A 21,779-nucleotide genomic window follows, 5' to 3' on the forward strand; every position below is an offset into this window, starting at 1 on the left:
AACAGTTTTCCTTCCTCAGTATTCACCTTTTCCCTGGCTAACATTTGTTTACTAATTAGCTAAGAACCTTCCTCAAATAAGCAGTGCCTGAGTCAACCCCTTTGTCTGGGTTTCAGATCCCAATTTGCTCTCACAGAGATCTGAATTTCCTCTGTTAAACCTTTATCATACTTTATTATTTCATTTGCAAGCCTCACTAAACTGTCAACCTCATGGGAGTGAAAAAGAGGTCTAATCTTTTTTCCTCCACTCAATCCCCAGCTACAGTAACAGAATGTCTCAACTGTATTAAATGTTTGTGGCTCATATTAATGAATAAGATTATTTACTTCAAGTAAAAGGTAATTTATTAGTTGGCTAGAAGGTAGGTGGTATTTTTCAAAAGCTTCATAGTTTGAGTTCTTTTGTAATTTCAAGAAATGCATACTTCAGAAACTTCTTAGCTCTCAATGTGTAAGTATACTGAGAACATCTGAAAGTAAAAGACAAATGGAACAGGAAATGTACATAGATACATAATATAGGAAAATTTTCTTGCGCAAAGAACCAATCTCAGATTGAAAGAGAGCATGACAGGTATTGAGAAAGACTGATAAGGAACCACAGACATCCAGGCATACTGGGGTTAAGTCAATAACTTCAGGTACAACGGTATAATTCTTCAAGCAACAAGTTAGGAAAAAAATAAGTCACTTGCAAAGAGAATATAAAACATTGATGATATCAGAAGTGTTAGTCTCCTGTTAAACAGAGAATCAATTTTTAATTAAATACTATAGATTAAAAATAAATAAATAAATACTGTAGAAACAAATAACTTAGATTTCCAAAAGAATTTTGTTCACTTACGAACTTGTAAATAATTTCTTTCCTGGTAAGGAAAGTGAAAGACACAGGAATCGAAGTAAAAATTCTTTCTCCTTATTTAAATTGAAATAAGCTCTCATTTAAAACAAAATATGACTCTAACAACAAATGGAAGAATTCCTTTAAGTTTTCCTTTAAGTTTTTTCTTTTTTTTTTTAAATTCCTCACCCATGGGTATCTTATTATTTATTGATTTTTCTTAGTGATAGAGGAGTTGCGGGGGAGAGATAGAGAGAGAGAAAGAAACATCGATGTGAGAAAGAAATGTTGATCGGCTGCCTTCCTTACACACCCCAACTGGGGTTTAAACCTGCAATCCAGGTATGTGCCCCTGACTGGGAATTGAACCTGCAACCCTCTGGTGCACGTAACGATGTTCCAATCAACTGAGCCTCCTGGCCAAGGTGACATTTCCCTTTTTTCTTTCTGTTTTATTGAGACATAATTGACATACAGCATTATCAAAAGTTTAAAGTGTATGGTATACAGCATAATTACTTGATTTGCATATACTGCTAATTGATTACCATGATAAAGTTAGGTAGCATCCATCAACTCAGAGAGACAGAGATTTTTTTTTGTTGTGATGAAAACTTTTAGGATCTACTCTTAGCAACTTTCAAATATACCATATAGCAATGTGAACTACAGTCATATGTTGTACAATATACATCTCCAGTACTTATTTAAATCTTATGGAAGTTTGTACCATTTGACTACCTTTATCTGATTCCCCCATCCACCTTACCCCCACCTCCTGCCTCTGGTAACCACGAATCTGATCTCTTTTTCTGTAACTTACTTTTTTTGGGGGGGGGGGGGCTACAAATCACTTTAACACCCACCTAAAATGTAAAGCTTTGTCAAAAACTATGAAACATGTTTAGGTAATAATGACATATCAGAAAATGATTGTTCATAAATTTTATCTGTTCAAATTCACTTCAGATGTAATTAATTTGTCCACTACAAAATGCCATTAAGTTCTGAGAGAAAAAAAGGGTGACTCAAGATTATTATACATAGCTATTCTGATGTTTGAGCATACAAAGGCAACAAACATTCTCAAACAGGAAAGAAACCAAGGAATATAGCATCCAAAGTCCCCCTAAACAAACCAAAAAGTAAACAAAAACACTTAATGAAACAAGTAAAAAAGAACTAGTAGTAATCATTGAATCCAACTAGGTAAAGGACTTAAGGCTAAACAATGAGGGGAGGCTGCAAGGAGAGAATGGCTAAAGATCTGAAAGGAAAACTACTGTAAGCAATAAAATTCAGGAGGTAAAGCAGGGGGAAAAAGTTTGAGAGACAATTACCTCATTTTTTTCAGATCAGGTTGTTATTTCATACCATCTAAAACAATGATTGAACCTCTCAAGATTTTATTTAATCTTTCTGACCTTAGAAAGATCTTTTATGATCTCTAAGAGTGAAGAATATCTAAGATTCAGTAGTTCTTTGTATCATTTTTTAAATGTTTCTTACTCAAGTAAAATTAAAGCTAATCAACTGTTATGATTCAAAACATATTAAATATATTTCATACTCAAATGTTATATAATTGTTACAATTTCACTTTACTTTTATTTTCTAATATATCAGATAAAAATTAAAATTTTAATTACAAAGACATCTGATATAATCCTATCCTTAAAAAGTTTATTCATTTTTGTAGCCATTCATCCAGTCTTCCACTATATACATACACAGAGAATTACTTAGAATGTTAATCAAACGTTAACAAGTGCTTGTTTCTGAGTGGTTTAGATTTTGGCTAATATATTGCTTTATTCTTTCTACTTTTCTGTATTATGTGGATTTTAAATGAGCATATATTATATTTATAAACATCCAATTTTTTAAATCAGAAAAACAACTGTTTGATCATTATAATCTTTTTTTCCCCAGCTAGAGAGTAAGTCCAGGAGGAATATCTTTTTTTTTTTTTTAAAGGTTTTATTTATTTACTTTTTAGAGAGAGGGGAAGGAAAGAAGAAGAGAGAAACATCAAAGTGCAAGAGATACATTGATCAGTTGCTTCTCGCATGCCCCTATTTGGGGGCCTGGCCCACAACCTAGGCATGTGCCCTAACTGGGAATTGAACCAGCGACCTTTTGGTTCATAGGCCATCGCTTAATCCACTTAGCCACACCAGCCCTGCAGGGCAGGAATATACTTTAGCCTAGCAAGAAAAACTCAATGTGGAAGTCTTACCATGTCAGCAAGAACACAAAACCTCAATAGAGACTATCTGGTTTTGAAATCTCTCTCTCCCAAGCTCAGTAGTACCTAACTGAATACACTCCATCATTAATAGATGCATAGTATCTGTCAAAAATAAATAAATAAATAAAATAAAAACACCCCCAAAATCTCATACCTTCACAACAGGGTGTCCGCCAGTAGAAGCTTTTACTGCTCCTCGGCTACCTTCAGTTTCATAATGGGCTCGATGATGAGTTTTAGGTTGCACTTCTATTTTCAGTTCACATTGTCCAAAATGAGTAGGTAAAGGCCAGTCTAGCGGAGGTAATGAAGATGTGCTATAAAAAAAACACACAAAGACGCATTTCACCATGCTATTATCGCCGAGCAGTGATTCAAATCACTTCTTCACCAGCACCAACATTTCTTCCTGTGGTCTTGGGAACAAAAAATTCCAAAATAAAACTTCACTTAATAAGTTATAACACTGTATATGGTGGGTACTTAAGAAATAATTCTTTAACCTGAAAAAGTAAAATAAATTTTATCAACTTTTTTGGTTTTCTGTATTTTTTAAGAAAGGACAAATTCTAACACTTGTAAAACTATAACTGTTTCTCAACTGTGTGTATGTAATTACAAAAACAATCAAAATAATAAATTTTGACTTCTTAAAGCAAAAATACTGCACATCTCTGTGTATGTACATCAATATCTCTGCAAGAATCCAAAGGCCCCTGTGTCTCAGGATATTGTTTCCCTCCCTGGTGTGAGGCTATATACATCAGTCTATTGTACATGTTGCTCTCCTCACTTCCCACTTTTGCTCTTTATCCTATCTCTCTGAAATACTGCTTATAGTTAGCAATATATTGCAATTTGAGATAAAAATTTAATTTCAGTAATACTTAGCTTAAAACATATAAGGCCTATCATTGCAGCATCTCTAAATGTCTAAATGTTTAGAGCAAAATGTCAAATGACTGGTAAGATAATTTTGAGAGCTTAAAGAGCTACAGGTTCACTTAGATATAGTAACATTGAAAATATGAAATTAGAAAATATACAACTTATATACCTACAGGTCAAATATTAATGAACCCAAAGACAGAATGATTTGTTTTAAAAGTATTAATCTTCTCAGTGATTGAGGAAATGGGACTTCTAAGGTATTTTCTACCTCCTAAAATGCTAGCATTCCTACTGTAAATTTCTCAATTATTTCACTGATTCCTTCAATGTCCTCAGCCTAGCTTTACTAGTCATTGTGTATTAGTTTTTACTAGTTCAATGGTATTAGTTTTTATTAGTCTGAAACAACTCAACTTCATCACCCCTCAGCTACTTTCTGCACTTGGGCAGACTAAAGCAAACTCCTAAAAAGACTAAGGTAATTTTCAGGGGCAGAGTGATAGGCTCAAAGGTATCTTCAACACCATAATTTTACATTATATTTTCTAAAGATGTGGAGCCATAAACAAACGTTCATACCAACGAAAAAGCTTTTTAAAAAAAGTAAATAAAAAAATAAACAGAATTCATAGTGATTTAATACATGGAAAAGCTGCCTTTTCTAATCAATTTTATACTACACTGATTCTATAAATAGTATTGTGATGACTGATAAGCTATTTGGAAAATGAAGTCATTATACTGTTCTTCAGTCCTTAGCTAGACTCAAGATTCTATGTAAATATGTATGTATATATATAAAATTTACAAATACAATATATAGTATAAATACTATAAATACTTATAAATACTATATGTTACATACATATATTATAAAAATAAAATATATAAAAACTTTATTAGAATTACGTGAAAATTAGATTTTCATTTATTTTTTAATTATTTTAGAGTGGTATAAGGTTTTAAAATATAACACAAAACCCAAAAGCCATAAAGGAAAACAGAAATTTGAATACATAAAATTTAAAACTTCCCCTACACACTAAAAAAATTTACAAACTTGTAAATAGATAAAAATTATGGAAAAAAACACTAGCCACAAACATAAAAAGGCAAATTTCATTTGTATCTTGAGCTCTTAAAAATATAAAAAGCCTATTCCCAATTAGCTGTATTAGTAATTTAATTCATACTACAATCGATCTTTTACAAAAAGCTTTTTTAGATAAGAAAATTCCTTCTAGCCCTGGCCAAGAAGCTCAGTTAGAGTGTTGTCCCAATACGCCAAGGTTACAGGTTCAATCCCCAGTCAGGGCACATGCAAGAATCAACCAGTGAATGCATAAATAAATGGAACAACAAATCGATGTTTCTCTCTCCCTCCCTCCTCCCCCTCAAATCAATAAATACAAAAACAAAGAAAATTTCTTCTGGAAATTCTTAAGTGTACTTTGTTATCTACAATTTATTTATCTAAGCACTTTAAAAATTTTAACTTTAGCCTACCTAAAGGTACTTTTAAGACTCAATGAAAATAAATGCAGACTTTATTTGTCTGGGAGACATCAAAAAGTGAGGAAGGGGAAAATGGTCCAACGATTTCATATAGATAATGTAGTTTTACATGCTACCAATAACCTGTAAGTACGAATGACAGGCAGCCATTTCACAAACTCACCGAAATATAGGGGTGTGGCCAGGCTTGGGTTTGCTCCAGGTAAAGTGTGAAGGAACTGAAAGGAATTGGTCACCAGATAAATCTTTCTTTAAAGGATACTGAGATCCAAGGCCATCATCTATTGAAGTCTCCCGAGATGGTGATAAACTCCCTTGATCATCTGAACAGAGCTCTAATTTTCCTGGTAGTACAGTAGCTTGATCTTCAGAAGTCTTCCTTGTTTTTAGAGGGATATCAGTCTCTACATAGTACTGAAATGGTGGAAGAAGTGCAGGACCAAGGCCTGACCCACCCTGGACAGAAGCATTGAGCCAGGTATCTTCTGTTACACTCCCCCTAGGGGAATGGCCAGGAGAAGGAACAGGTGAGTGATGGGGTGAAAGGGGCCCAGCATAACAAACCTCAGCACTAGAGTGCCGCCGTTTCCCACAGGGGGAAGTAGGCCTTGATGAGGGTCCTGAGGCTGGTCGGGGACTCAACCAATTCTCATCAGTGACACTAGATCTAGGAGAGTGGCAAGGAGATTGCCTGGGTGACAAGGAGTGTCCAAGTCCATACTGTTGATGCCAGGACTCTTCTCCAGGGCAGCCCCCTGGTGAGCCACCAGGAGAAGTCAGAGGGGATCCAAGAGTAAATCGGGCAGCGGCTTCATTCAATTCTGAATCCACATCATCATAGATATGTGAAAGAGATTCACAAGACGATGCATCTGAGAACCAGCTCCTAGAAGAGATGCTGCTGGCAGGACTAGGACTAAGGGAAGACTCCCGGTAAGATGGCTCAAGAGGAAGATAGAGATGATCTCTAGAAGGCCTTTCCAAATATTCCTTTTCTGGGTCATTTATATGTAGGTCATCTTCATGAGCATCTATTTCTTGATGACAGTTAGGAGAGATGGATGTGATTTGAATACTTGGGCACTCAAAGGGTTTGGGACCACCTAATGGGCTGTATTTAGATTCCGGAATCTCGCAAGTTCCTTCATAGTTTTTGTGACCTTGGAGCTGAAACGATGGTGACAAAACAGAAGAGTGAGACGGTAATCCATGATGTGGTAAGCAAAGTGGTGAGTTTAAAGTAGATGGAGGTGGATCTACATTAAAGATGTAAATGGATGCACAATCATCTGGCTCAAGATCTATGGAAGGGAAGCAAAAAAATCAATAAAACAAGAAATTAGAAAATTTAGATATATAAATTACTAGATGAGAAAGTAAATAATAATAATAACTCGAGAGAGAAGAGTGGGACATAAAAGGTATATCATTAGCTCCATTAAAGACTGGTGTGTGCTTTGTCAAATGTTTCTGTAGATATATAATTATGTATATAATTTTTTACTTTTCACATTTTCTAAAATGAGACTCAGAAAACATATGAAAACAATAAATGCTTTTATAAAATAATCATATCCATAATTCTAAAAATATTCACAGAATTATAGAATGATAATCTAATTTTACATATTCAGTCTCATCTGGGGTCTGTAAGTTAAAGCAGAATAAAGGATAAAGCCAAGTCTTTGGAAGGTTTTTAGTTTTAAGTATACTCAGTAAATTAAATAATGAAAAGGATTACTGAATCAGCTCACAACACCTAGACTCCTGTCTACCTCTGCCATTTAACTGTGAGATCTTAGTCAAATCACTTACTCTCTCCAAGGCCTCAGTTTCCTTGCAGCAGAATCAAAACGTTTATTTTTGTTAAGGAAATTTTTATGATTAACAATAACAAGGGGTTTTTCCCTCTCCACCAGTCACTATCAAGAATTCATACTTTGGTCACAGCTGACTAGGTCATGAAAGTCCCGTAATGTCACTGAATCATTTACCTCAACTAGAAAACAATTCATCAGTACTTTAACTTACGCCTGATTGTTAAAGTAATCCTAATAAGGACAGAACTTTTAAAATGCACCCCTTGCTGGAATATTTACACTAAACAACTCCTGCCAAATTACCTACTGAGTGTATGCAGCAGTAATGGTATTTTGCAAATTCACTTTTAGGAAGAAGTGATTATTATCCATTTCAGAGGCAGAAATACTAAACTCTAACAAGGTACTGGTTCAACACCTTCACATTTTCCTAAGAGATCATCATTAGGAGACCAAAGACGAACAGTTCATAGATACAAGGGAGAGAAGCACAAACCTTTAGCCTCTTTTCAAAAGTACTCAAGAGAACATTGTTTTGTTATATTAGTACCCCCAGAAAGTAACACACCTTTAGACTATTGGGGTTGCTGTCTTTAACCAGTATGCACCCTACAATTTAACTATTTCTGTAAGTTTTAGAATCTGGAACTTTTAAGGTGCTGTGTGGTTAGTGAACACATAAAGAGTTTTTTACATGTATTAAAACAACAAAACAATCCCACCCCTCCCCACCTCCTGCTGATTTAAACTCTGGCTCTGCCAGTCCATAGCTGTGTGAATTTGGACAAGTTATTTAACCGGCTTGAACTTCAGATTTACAAGGCTGTTTTTTTCTATTACGCTGGCTGGAGTAGAGTAGAATATCATCTGAAACACAAAGGATCATTTTTAAGACAAGCACCTAACACAATGATTAACAGTTAGCGAGAACTCAATACTTGTCAATTACCCTGCCTTTTCCTTTTTAAAATTTAAGAGGGGTATGTTATACTTTATTATTTTAACTCTGAAATATTTCCTAAAAAATTGAAATATTTACATATACCATTAATTCCATTCACTGAATCAAAGGAAAGAAGAAGTCAGAGCTCCAATGTAGAAAACCTCAATTTGACTGGAATAAAAAGCTAGAGGAAAAAAGCTATTAAAAAAAAAAAGAAAAGGAAGAGGACTGGAAGCAAATGGGGAGTGACTGCAAGTGGGTACTGGGTTTCTTTTTGGGGGTGATGAAAATGTTCTAACATTGATTGTGGTAATGGTTGCACTATTCTGTGAATATACTAAAAACCACTGAACTGTACACTTTAATCAGGTGAACTATATGGTATATGAATTATACCTTCATAAAGCTGTTATATAAATAGAGAACATATTATGTATATTTTATCCCAATGAAAAAAATTTTTTTAAAGATTTTATTTATTTTCAGAGAGAGGGGAAGGGAGGGAGGAAGAGAGGGAACGAAACATCAATGTGTGGTTGCCTCTTGTACGCTCCCTACTGAGGATCTGGCCCACAACCCAGGCATGTGCCTTGACTGGGAACTGAACCAGTGACCCTTTGGTTCGCAGGCCGGCGCTCAATCCAAGTGGATAGCCAACCTATCAGGTGCACAGTTCAAAACACTGGTAATCAGGATGCTCACAGAAATGGTTGAGTATGATCACAAAATGGAGGAAAAAGCAAAGGCTATGCAAAGTGAAATAAAGAAAAATATATAGCGAACCAACAATAAAGGGAAGGAAACTAGGACTCAAATCAACGATTGGGAGCAGAAGGAACAAGCAAGCATTCAACCAGAACAGAATGAAGAAACAAGAATTCAAAAAAAATGAGGAGAGGCTTAGGAACCTCTGGGACAACTTGGAACATTCCAACATCCGAATCACAGGGGTGCCAGAGAAGAGGAAGAGCAAGAAATTGAAAACTTATTTGAAAAAATAATGAAGGAGAACTTCCCCAATCTGGCTAAAGAAACAGACTTCCAGGAGATCCAGGAAGCTCAGAGAGTCTCAAAGAAGTGGGACCCAGGGAAGCACACACCAAGGCAATCATCATTAAGTTACTCAAGATTAAAGATAAGTAATCTCAAAAGGAGCAAGAGAAAAGGAGAGTTACCTACAAAGAGTTCCCATAAGACTGTCAGCTGATTTCTCAAAGAAACCTTGCAAGCAAGAAGGGGCTGGTAAAGTTTTCAAAGTCCTGAAAAATAAGGACCTACATCCAAGATTACTCTATCCAGCAAAGCTATCATTTAGAATGGAAGGGCAGTTAAAGTGCTCCCCAGATAAGGTAAAGTTAAAGGACTTCAGCATCACCAAGCCCTTAGTATGTGTTAAGTTAAAGGCACTTACACAAGAAAAAGAAGATCAAAAACTGTGAACAGTAAAAGGGGGAGGGGAGGCAGGAAGAATGGGAGAAAAGGTACACGGAATAAGCAGCATAAATAGAAGGTACAAAATACGCAGGGGGAGGTTAAGAATAGTCTAGGAAATGGAGAAGCCAAAGAACTTATATGTACAACCCATGGACATGCACTAAGTTGGGGAGGGAATGCTGGGGGGTGAGCAGTATAGGGTCGAGGGGTATAAAAGGGAGAAAAAAATGGGACAACTGTAATGGCATCATCAATAAAATATTTATTAAAAAATACATAAAATAAATAAAATATTTCCTCCCAGACTGTAGGATAATCATTTAAGAAAATTGCAAACAAATGCTATTACCATTTTTATACATGCCAAGACATATGTTTTCACATGTGTCTTGGTCTACATGGGTACATATTTCATATAATTGTGATTATAACATTGTTTCAGGTTTTTCCCTAACCTTTTATTGAAGTGTAAGATACATACCTAAAGTGCACATAAGTACACAGCTTGATATATTTTCACAGACACACCCTGTAATAGCATTCTTTTAAAAAAAAGGGGGAGTCCCTGCCTGGTGTGGCTCCATAGACTGAGCACCAGCCCTCAGACCGAAAGGTCACTGGTTTGGTTCCCAGTCAGAGCACATGCCTGGGTGGTGGGCCAGATCCCTGGCTGGGGACATGTGAGAGGCAAACAACTGATCTCTCTCTCTCTCACATATTGATGTTTCTCTCCCTCTCTTTCTCCCTCCCTTTCTGTTTCTCTAAAAAATAAATAACTAATATCTTTAAAAAAGAAAAAAAAAAGAACATGAACAACATCTCAGGAGCCCCTCTATGGCTCCCTTCTAAGTCATTACCTCTCCACCAAGAATACTACTACATTGATTTGTAAGTCTAGATTTGTTTTGCCTGTATAACATACAACTTTGTCTTTCAATTTTTTTTAACATTTTTATTGAATTTATTGGGGTAACATTGGTTAATAAAATTATATAGATTTCAGGTATACAACTCTATATCATCTGTATATTGTATTGTGTATTCACCACTGTCTTTCAATATTTTTTATTTTATTGAGCTTTATAAAGTTTCTAAACAATTTTCAATGCCATGCAAAATGTCAAGAGTCAATTATCATATATGGAAGCAACCCAAGTGCCCATCAAAAGGTGAGAAGAGAAAAAGTTGTGGTGTATATATACAATGGAATATTACCCGGCCGTAAAAAAAAAGAATGAAATCTTACCATTTGCAACAACATGGATGGACCTAGAGGGTGAGTATTATGCTTAGTGAAATAAGTCAATCACAGAAAGACAAATACCATATGATTTCACTTATATGTGAAATCTAAAGAAAAGAAAATTAAAACAGACTCATAGAGAAAGACTGATAGTTACCAGAAGGGAGAGGAGTTGGGGACTGGGTGAAAAGGGTGAAGGGATTAAGAGGTACTAATTGGTAGTTACAAAATAGTCAAGAGGATATACAATACAGCATTGAGAATATAGTCAATAATATTGTAATAACTATGTATGGTGCCAGGTGGGTGCTGGAAATATCAGGGGAAACACTCTGTAAAGTATAATTGTTTAACTATTATGCTGTACACCTAAAACTAGTTGAAAGTAAACTATAATTGAAAAATAAAATTTAAAGAGTCAATTATCATAGTTATTTCCTACATTTTATTTTATAAATAATGTAGCACTGACCATCTCTATGAACTGCTTTATGTCTTCTTTTGTTGTTGTTGTTGTTGTTCTCTTGGGATTTTATCTACGTTTTCTTTTGAATTAGCCTCCAAGGATAAATTCCCAAGGGTGGAGTTATTAAATCATAGGGCACACACATTTACAGCACCCCCTACCATATAGAGATATTTCTTTTAAAAGACTTTGTTTTAATTTGTAACATTGGAAGGACATGAGTATCATCAGTTTTACTTCAGTTTCTCCAAGCAGGATGTTATTTTTAAATATAGGATAATTTTGGAGTAAAATGGCTCTGTATAAAATATGATGTTTCTAGGCTACAAAGAACAGAAAACCCAACTCACAGAAGCTGAAAAGAGGGGAGGTTACTTACTATCCAATACAGGGTCTGGCACAAATAACATTCCTTTTTAATTACAAAATCGTAAGCATGTAGTTCTGTAACATAACAATATCACACTCCAGCACATCATATGACATTTTAGGTGAAACATTCAAATTGCTGTCCATCTCATGCAAGACATTCACATACCCTACCAACTACATTCAAACAGGTGTTACTTCTGCCAGACCCTGTATAATAACAAGAGGTCCAAAGGCTGGACAGCTCCAGAATCGGTTATTTTATCAGTTCAACAAGCTCATCAAGAAATCAGTTTCTATATTCCCATTATGCCACTTTTGGAGGTGCTAACTTTGTGCTGTTCGCTTTTCAACCATATACGTGTATTTTGTCCTTATCCAAAAGCAAAGTGATCATTTGTTTAACAAATTTTTTTGAGTAGCCACTACGTAACTGTTATGCTCTAGATTCTGAAAACACAAGAGAACAAAAAACACAGCCCCCAAACTCAAAGAACTTACATTTTAGTAACATATGCTGGGTGGTGATATATAATACTGGGTTGGCCAAAAAGTTCATCTAGTTTTTCTCCATACAACGTCTCTAGTAGCTTAGCTATCTTCAACTTCATTCAAAACAATTTTGTTAGATTGTATTGTAACAGCTGTCATATTGTGCATTTAAAAAGAAACTTATCAAAACTGGTGAACTTTTGTGCAGCCATCTGAATATTGAAGATAGAAGAAAATATGCAACAATTTTGGCGTATCATGCTTTTTATTTCAAGAAAGGTAAAAATGCAACTGAAACACAAGATTTGTGCAGTGTATGGAGAAGGTGCTGTGACTGATTGAATGTGTCGGGAGTGGTTTGCAAAGTTTCTTGATACTACTGACATTTTGGCCAAATAACTCTTTGCTGTGGGTCTGTCTTATGCATTAGAAGATGATTAGCAGCACCCCTGGCCTCTACCCACCAGAAGCCAATAGCAGGAGATAGCCAACATACTCAAAATATCCAAATCAATAAAATTATTAGTGAAAATAAAAAATGTGTCTTTTATTTTATGGAAAAAACTAAATGAACTTTTTGGCCAACCCAACATACAGAAAAATAAAATAGGGTGAGGAGAATAGAGTGAAAAAATTAGAGAAAATCAATTTAGATAGGGAAGTCTGAAAAGGGTTCCTTCTCCAATATTTGAGGATATATCAAAAGGATATTTGGAACTGAGCTATACACAATCTAGAGGAAGAACACTGCAGTGCAAAGGCCTGAAAATGGACTATTTTTGGAGTGTATGAGAAAAAGCAAGAAAGCTAGTAGGAGTCAGAATGATAAGGGACAGGAGGGGGCGGGGACAGGAGACACTGGTTAGTCAAGTATCATACAGACCAGTAGAATGACTGGTTTGTATTGGGAGATGAGAACCCACTGGAGAGTTCTAAGCAAAGGAGTGTCATGATCTGATATACTTTTAAATAAAAGACTACTGCAATAATCCAGGTACAAAATAATGGGGCATAGGACCTGGGTGGTGATGGTTTGTAAAAAAAGAAAAGCAGTAAGAAGTGAATTTTTTTTTTTATTAAGGTAGAGCTGACAACTTGCTGATGAATTGGATGTGAGCAAGAGAGGAGTCAGGTTGACACCAAGGTTTTGGGTCTGAACTATCATTATAAAAACTGTATTTCTAGCTCTGGCCAGGTGGCTCAGATGGCTGGAGTGTCATCCTGTACACCAAAAGGTTGCGGGTTCAATTCCCGGTCAGATCACATGCCCAGACTGCAGGCTTGTTCCCCACTCACAGTGTGTACAGCAGATAGCCCATGAATGTTCCCCACCCCCAATCTCTCTTTCGATCTTTCCCTCCTCAACGCCCTCTAAAGTCAATAAACCCATCCTTGGGTGAAGATTTAAAAAAAAACAACCAACAATAAAAATACCTGTATTCCTAATAAATGAAATGAAGAAGAAAATGAGAGAGATTTAGAAAATACGAAATAAAAAACTCTACTTTGGCCCTGGCTGGTTGTGGCTCAATTGGTTGGAGCATCCTCCCAACCAAAAGGTTACAGGTTCAACCCCAGTCAAGGCACAAACTTAGGTTGCCCATTCAATCCCCTGTTGAATCCCCAGTTAGGGCGCATGCAGGAGGCAACCAATTGCTCGATCTCTCTCTCTCCCCTCTCACCCACTCCTCTCTAAAAAAGGCAAAAAAAAAAAAAAAAAAAAAAAAAAAAAAAAAAAAAAAGGACCTCAGGTGAGAATTCAAAAAATTCTACTTTGAACATATTAAATGTGAGATGCTAATAAGCTTCCCAATTGGAGATAATCAAGCAGATACTTTGTATATAAAGTTTCAGGTGGGCCAGGTACATTTGGGAGTCATTAATGGATAGAGAATATTTTAAGCCGTAAGATCAAAAGAGATGACTAGGAATGGGGTGTAGATAAAGAAGAAAGCAGGCAACTGAGGCATATGGGAATCTGAAGTTTAGGGATTAGGGAGACAAAAAAGGAATGAGTAAGAAGGGAACATCAGGGGAAAAGCAGAAGAACCAAAAGAGTGTGGTATCCCAGAAAATAAAAGTGCTTATTTACTCAACAACTATTTAAAATATAATTACTATTTTCTAGAAACTGTTCTAGATGCCAGGTATATAAAGAATAAATAAGGTAAGCATGGCCCCCGCCCTCATTTAAGCATACAGTCTCAGGGGAGATTGACAAAGACAAATTAAAAATTATTAAGTACTACTAAGTCGTAGAAAAGAAACTAAAGGAACCTATTTACAGAGGGTGGACTTTTTGAGAAGGCAGCATGTAAGCTAACACCTAAAAGGTGAATTGGAACCAGCAAGCAAAGAAAGGGGGTGAGTAGAGAAGCATGGGTAGAGAAGGTGATAGCTCCATCACAGTAGGGATAGTATAAGCAAACAGTGAGTCAAATAAGACTTTAAGGAAGTGAAAGGCCCGACATGTGGTTAGAGCTATCAACTGAAGGCGGAGAAGTAAAAGAAACAAAACCTAGAAAGATTATGATAAGGAGTCTGAATTTTATTCTGTGGCTAATGGAAACCATCAAAAAGTTTTAAAAAGGGAATGACCTGATCTCTATTAGATATGAGAATAACTTCAACTGCTCTATATCTAATACCTTGCAAGGCCTGATGTTTATTAGTCCTATAGTAAAATATTTGTTAAAGTTATTAAAAGTACTTCCCCTTACAGAATTTATATTAATCCCTAAGTTATATCAAAATCAGAAATTTCTGAACCATGTATTTTCTTGGCAATGTTATCAGTCTGGCTGAATTATGATAATAGCCAAGAACTTTCTACAACTTAGCTGTCACCTATTTAAAAGGTCATTGAACAGAGAGAAGTAAACAGGTCTCTGAACAATCCAACATACACAGTGTCAAAACTCATATTTTTAACTCACAGGAATTTTTGTTGGACCCTCATTCAGACCCTCTATACACAATTTTAGAAATCCCATATTATTTGCTCATCTAGTCCACAGATTAGAAACAGGAAATCAGAATGATGATTGCAAAAAAAACAGGCAAATAGAGTACCTTAGAATCACTCAGAGCAACTTTTCTTTAAGAGTTCTAATTAACTGTATTGGTTCTTTACAAATTAAAAATTTCCTTTAAAAATAAATTACAAAATTAGTTCATGTTCATTATTTTATAACATGATAGTAAATCTGGGACTGGCCAGAGCAAGTGGGTTTCATTTCTTGGATCCCACTCACAAAATAAGTTTAAAATGGCAGATTAAAAAAACTCACCCCTTTGCAAGGAGGAGGGTAAAAGGGGACTAAATGGTAATTGAAAAAAAAATACCGTAAGTATTAAATTTTAAAAAAAACCTCACCCATGTAGGTGCAAAACAATGTGACTATAAATAATGCCACTAAATTGTACATTTAAAAATGGTTTATGTTGTGCATACTTTATCACCATAAAAAAAACAAACACCCTTTATAAACACCTTTAATGATGATATTAAAGATGTACACTCCAGGAGCACTTTATAGTGTCTAAGGAGTAAGTGTACAATTGACCTTTTTTTAAAATTCAGTGTAACCCATAAATAATGTAAACGCTTGTTTAAAATATAAAAAGAGCCCTAAGCTGCTCAACCTGTACATGTTATTGTCATAAAATGCATACTGCTGATTAAAAAAAATGCTGGTACCTTAGTTCAAAGGGGAACAGCAACACCCTACTGCATTAGCAGTCACTGATTTTTTCACCAACAGTTCACTTGTAGTTAAAAATAGAAATCTGGTTTTATTTAAGAATATACTTGATAAACTAGCAAAAATTATTAATTTATTAAACCTCAACCCTCTTTAGCAAAAAATTGAAGGGGGGGAAGGAAACAGAGTTGCCCTTGGAAGACTATAGTTTCACTCAAACATAATTATTGTACCAATGCCATTTTAATGTTTGATTGATGCTAAAATCCACACCCTTCCCACAAATAAACTGCAGGTGAAGCAAACATATTTTGCATTGTAGAGATCAGAATACAAAATACGGAAGAATGCTGCTCTATCTTTTCCCCAAGTGTCACCAAAGCTCAAGCTCTGAAAATTATGTAAGTAGCTACTAAAATCTCACTATGATAAAGAGCCCTAGGTCCAGATTCCCAACTCTAGACTTCTCAAATTCATGGCACTTCAGATATTTGACCATCTCAAGACTTACTTGCTCTGTGTTCCTTCAGCCACCAGGGGGCCCCATGCAAGCATGCAAGTAATCTGGACCACATAGTAAAGCCGGGGTTGGCAAAATACAGGCCGGCGACCAAACCTGGCCAATCACCTGTTGTTCTGGCTCAGATACCAGTAATTTCAAATAGTTGAAAAAAGATCAAAATAATACTGTTCCATGACACAGAAGGATGTGAAATTCAAATTCTGGTGTCCACAAATAAAGTTTTAATGGAACATAGCCATGTATTTGTACCTGTATCGTTGGTCCAGGGGTGTCCAACCTCAGGCAGCCCAGGGTGGCTGTGAATGTGGTTCAACACAAAATTGTAAATTTACTTAAAATATTATAAGATTTTTTGTGTGTGTGATTACGTGTCACAATGTATTAATGTGTGGCCCAAGACAATATGTCCTCCAGTGTGGTACAGAGATGCCAAAAGGATGGACACCACTGAAAAGGTTACTTTCATACAAGTAGCTGTGATACTGCTTCCCAATACTACCTGGTACACAAACAAATTGCAGGGACACAGTTCTAACTTGACAGCATTCTGAGTGCAATGTATATTGAAGTACTGCAACTTTTTTTAAGCCTATCAGTGTATCACTCAAAACAGGAAAGAGAAAAATGGACTTCCCATTGAATGTCACACTTTCAAGGCACAGAGGAATGTGAGTTATTTAGCTACCAAGTTAGTTGCCAAAGCATTATGTTTATTGTGCAGTGAATGATGTGGTTGTTCTATAAGAATACCTTATACATCAGTATTAATTACCATGGTAAGCATTCACAATACTTTCAACTCACAGGGGAAGAAAAGCAGAATACCTCATCACAATAGGATTTCCACACAAAAAGAAAAAATAAAAACAAGGATGCAACCACAGAAAGTTTCTGAATGGCTCAATCTTAGTCAAGCAAAGAAAGCCATTTACTGAATGTGATTTATTTAAATTGTGTTTGATTGCAGCAACAGAAAAAACTTATTCAGAGAAAATAAACTTGTATCAACCTTTCAGCAAGAATAGGTGGTTGAAAAATTGAGGACACCAGCAGCAACATCAAATAGGGAATTACAAGACAAATGGTTTCAAGTGGTTGTTCTCAGCTCCTGATATGTAACCAGGTACTACTGATTCTGCTCAATTATTATTTATTTGAAGGACCAATCCAGAGTTTAAAGGTTAAATAATTAGCCCTATGATTAATCAACAGGAACAACTTCAGGGAAGAAAATTTTCAAAGAAGAAAGAAAACAATAGTTTAATACAAGCTAAGTAGACTCTGTTAGGATGTGTTATAACTGATATTGGTAAAAATGTTATGAATACTATGATAATAAGAAACAGACACAGTCTTATAAACACAGAAATTACCAAAACTGACTCAATTAACAGAAAATCTCAATAGACATATACCAAGTAAAGAGATCTAATGAGTAGCCTAAAAATCTCCAAACAAAAAAAGTCCAAGACAAAATGGCTTCACTGGTAAATTCCATGAAAATTTAGAAAAGACTTAACGGCAATCCTTCTCAAACTCTCCCAAAAAACAGAGAACACTTCCTAAAGCATTCTATGAGGCCAGCATTATCTTCACACCAAAGCAAGATAAAGATTCCACAAGAAAGCTATAGAATAATATCCTTTATGAATACAGACACAAAAATCCTGAGCAAGATACCAGCAAACCAAATCTAATAGCACATGAAAAGGAACAAATGAAATTTATCCCAGGAATGGAAAGTTCAAAATATAAAAATTACATTACTAGAATGAAAAGGGGGAAAAAATCAAATGATCATCTGAATTGACACAGAAAAAATATTTGACAGAATTCAACACCCTTTCACGATTAAAAGAAACAAAACTCAGCTAACTATGAACAGAAAGAAACTTCCTTAAAATGATCAATGGCATTTATGAGAAATCCACAGTTAACGTCATACTTAATGGTGAAAAACTGAAAGTTTATACCCTCTAAGATCAGGAACAAGAAGACCATACTAGCTTTCACCACTGCTATTCAACACTGTACTGGAAGTCCTAAACAGAGCAATTAGGCAGTAAAAAGAAATAAAAGTTTCCCATTAATTTGCTGCTATAGTCTTTTCAGTGATATGAGCAGTTATACGCATGGGATAAAATATCAGTGGACCACTGTCAGTGGAGACAGAATAACCGTTTCGTCTCTCTTGCATGTGTGGTCTAGACATTGCTTCCGTAAAAAAAAATAAATAAATAAAATAAAATAAAATAAAAGGCATCCAAATTGTTAAGGAAGAAGTAAAACTATCTCTATTTGCAGATACATAACTGTATATAGGTCTCACAGAATCCACAAAACACAACGAGAGCTGATAAATGAATTCAGGAAAGTTGCAGGGTAGAAGATCAAACACACAAAATTCAGTTGTGCCTCTACACACCGGTAACAATCCAAAAAAGAAATTAAGAAAACAATTCTATCTACAATAGCCTTCAAAAGAATACAATACTTAGGACGATAGGAATCGAAAGTGTGATATTGGCATAAGGATAGTCATAAAGACTAAAAGAACAGAATAGGGTCCAGAAATAAACCCAAAACATCTGTGGCCAATTAATTTTTGACAAAGGTGCTAAGACAACAATAGGAGAAAGAACAGTCCCTTCAACAAACAATGCTGGGACAACTGGATAACCACATACAAAAGAATGAAATTGAACCCCCACCTCATACCTTATATAAAAAATTATCTTAAAATAGACCAATGACCTAAATATAAGAGATAAAACCATAAAACTCATAGGAGGATTTATAGATATACAGGTGCATACCTTCATGACCTCAGATTTGGCCTTGGGACTCTTAGGTTTGATACTAAAAGTACAAGGAACGAAAGAAAAGACTACATAAAAATTAAAAATTTTGTGCATCAAAAGATGCTATCAGAGTGAAGACAGACAACAGAGTGGTGACTGCAGGGGTGCAGGGAGGTGGAGAGTATAGGAGGGATAAATGATGATGGAAGGGGACTTGACCTGGGGTGGCAGACACACATTGTAGTGTACTGATGATGTGCATGGAACTGTGTACCTGAAACCTGTATAATTTTTTAAACCAGTGTCACCCCAATAAACTTACTGTTTAAAAAAGAGGCCCTGATCGGTGTCATTCAGTGGGTTCAGTATCGTCCTGCAAAGTGAAAGGTATCCAGTGTGGTTCAGTTCCTGATCAGGGCACATGCCTGGGTTGCAAGACAGGTTCCTCGTTGAGGGTGTGAGAGGCAACGGATGGCTCTTTCTCTCACACATCGACGTTTCTCTCCCTTTCTTTCACCCTCCCTTCTCTCTAAAAATAAATAAATGAAGTCTTTTTTAAAAAAGTGAGGGGCGTGAAAAAAGCAACCGATCCATATTTCTCTCACACATTGACGTTTCTTTTCCTTTCTTTCTCCTCTCTCTATAAAAAAGTAAATAAAATCTTTAAAAGATTTTTAGAGGGGGAAGGGAGGGAGAAAGAGAAGGAAAGAAACATTGATGCACCTCTTGCATGCCCCCAACCAGGGATCTGGCCCACAACCAAGGCATGTGCCCTGACTAGGAATCGAACCGGTGACCTTTCCATTTGCAGGATGACATCCAACCCACTAAGCCACATCAGTCAGAGTGAAGTAAATTAAAATCTTTTAAAAATATGGGCAAAGGACTTAAATAGACATTTCTCCAAAGAAGACATATGATTTGCAAAAAAGCACATGAAATGATGATGAACATCACTGGTTGGTCATTAGTGAATGCTAAGAACCACAAAGATACTATTTCATACCCACTAGGATGGCTTTAATTTAAAACACACACACACGGAGAAAATAACAAGAGTTGGTGAGGCTGTGGAGAAATAGCAACTCTCATACATTAGTGGTGCCAAAATAAAACAGTGCAGTTACTGTGGAAAAGTCTGACAGTGTCTCAAAAAGCTAAACGTAAACAGTAGGACCCAGCACTTCCACCTCTAGGTATATACCCAAGAAAATGCAGACGTATGGCTTCACAGAAAATTGTACAAAAATGTTTATAGGAACATTATCCATAATACCCAAAGATAGAAACAATCCAAATGTCCATCAGCAGATGGATGAGGAAACAAATTATGGCACATACATAAATGGAATATTATCCACCCATTAAAAGGAGCAAAATATTGACAGATGCTGCAAGCTGGATGAACCCAGAAACACTATGCTAAGGAAAAGAAGCCAGATATTTTGTATGATGCCTTTTATATGATATATCTAAATAGTCAAAATCACAGAGATAGAAAGCAGATTAAAAGTCATCAGAGGACGGGGTAGAAGAAAGGAAATGGGGAGCAATTACTTAATGGTTATGAGGTGTTTTTAAGGGGTAATGAAAAAGTTTTGAAACTAGAGTGAGCTGGTGGTTGCACAACATTGCAAATACACTAAATACTATTTAACTGAAGACTTTTAAGTGGTTAATTGTATGTTATGTAATTTTCACCTCAATAAAAAACAAAAATTGAAAGAACTTCTGACAGTGGAATGAAGATACACACTTTCCTATTCACAAATGAAACTCTGCTAAATGATAGTAAAATGTTTTTTTTAAGGGTGTAAACTCACAAAAACAAAAAGGGCAGGAGGTGAAACCATGGCAACACTTTTAGAAGCTGGAATGCAATACTCATGGTAACTGATTTAGCACCTGAAAAAGCTAAAACTTAAGCCAGCAGTGAAAAGAAAACTGATTTCCAACAGCAGCAGCAAAAAACAAAACAAAACAAAACAAAACAAAACCTTCAAACACTCAGGAAAAGCACTACATCAGGTACTTTTCAGAAGTTGAGATGAAGACAAAGCTGAAAACAAGACTGGCACTCAGCTTGTTTAAATGAGTTACTAATCTCCTCTCTGATTTCCCATGCCTCCTCACTCTGCGTTACTGGATATATGTTCCTCTAGGCATAAGACTGAAGATTTCCTGAACGGGTAAAACAGAAGGGCAACTGAGAGCCAGGGTAACCACACTGAAAACAGTGATAAAATAAAAATCTCTCTCAAACATGTATACTGAAACCCTCAGTACTTTTCCCTCCCTTGGCTCACAGTCGGTGAAGGGGCTAATACTCTGCAGGCAATAGACTGAAAGATTCTTCTTTGTGGGATTAGCCTAAGAGAAAAGACCTACAATTAATGACATCACAGGTTACAGTAACCTAGTAAAACTCCTACAATGAGGGCTGCAGTTAGCTAGTACCACTTGCAATCACAGAACTGCCAT

General features: G+C 35.8%; 1 protein-coding gene and 1 non-coding gene across 5 annotated transcripts in view; one reads left to right on the forward strand and one right to left on the reverse strand.

The window, feature by feature from the left end:
• NFATC3 (nuclear factor of activated T cells 3) overlaps positions 1-21,779 on the reverse strand; it is a 101,892-nt gene that overhangs the window by 59,609 nt on the left and 20,504 nt on the right. For all 4 annotated transcript variants that reach the window (XM_054579290.1, XM_054579292.1, XM_054579291.1 and 1 more), the window contains exons 2-3: positions 5,667-6,804; positions 3,252-3,414 (exon numbers count right to left, since the gene is read on the reverse strand). In XM_054579290.1, coding sequence (XP_054435265.1) covers positions 3,252-3,414; positions 5,667-6,804 — 1,301 coding nt within the window. The remainder of the gene's footprint in view (positions 1-3,251; positions 3,415-5,666; positions 6,805-21,779) is intronic.
• On the forward strand, positions 18,577-18,711 carry LOC129075324 (small nucleolar RNA SNORA20). Its single transcript, XR_008529628.1, has one exon. It is a non-coding gene; the product is annotated as a small nucleolar RNA SNORA20 (small nucleolar RNA).

The sequence above is a fragment of the Pteronotus mesoamericanus genome, unplaced genomic scaffold, assembly GCF_021234165.1.
Source record: "Pteronotus mesoamericanus isolate MK-2021 breed Mesoamerican mustached bat unplaced genomic scaffold, CSHL_Meso_final contig_52, whole genome shotgun sequence".
Classification (NCBI taxonomy): Eukaryota; Metazoa; Chordata; class Mammalia; order Chiroptera; family Mormoopidae; genus Pteronotus; species Pteronotus mesoamericanus.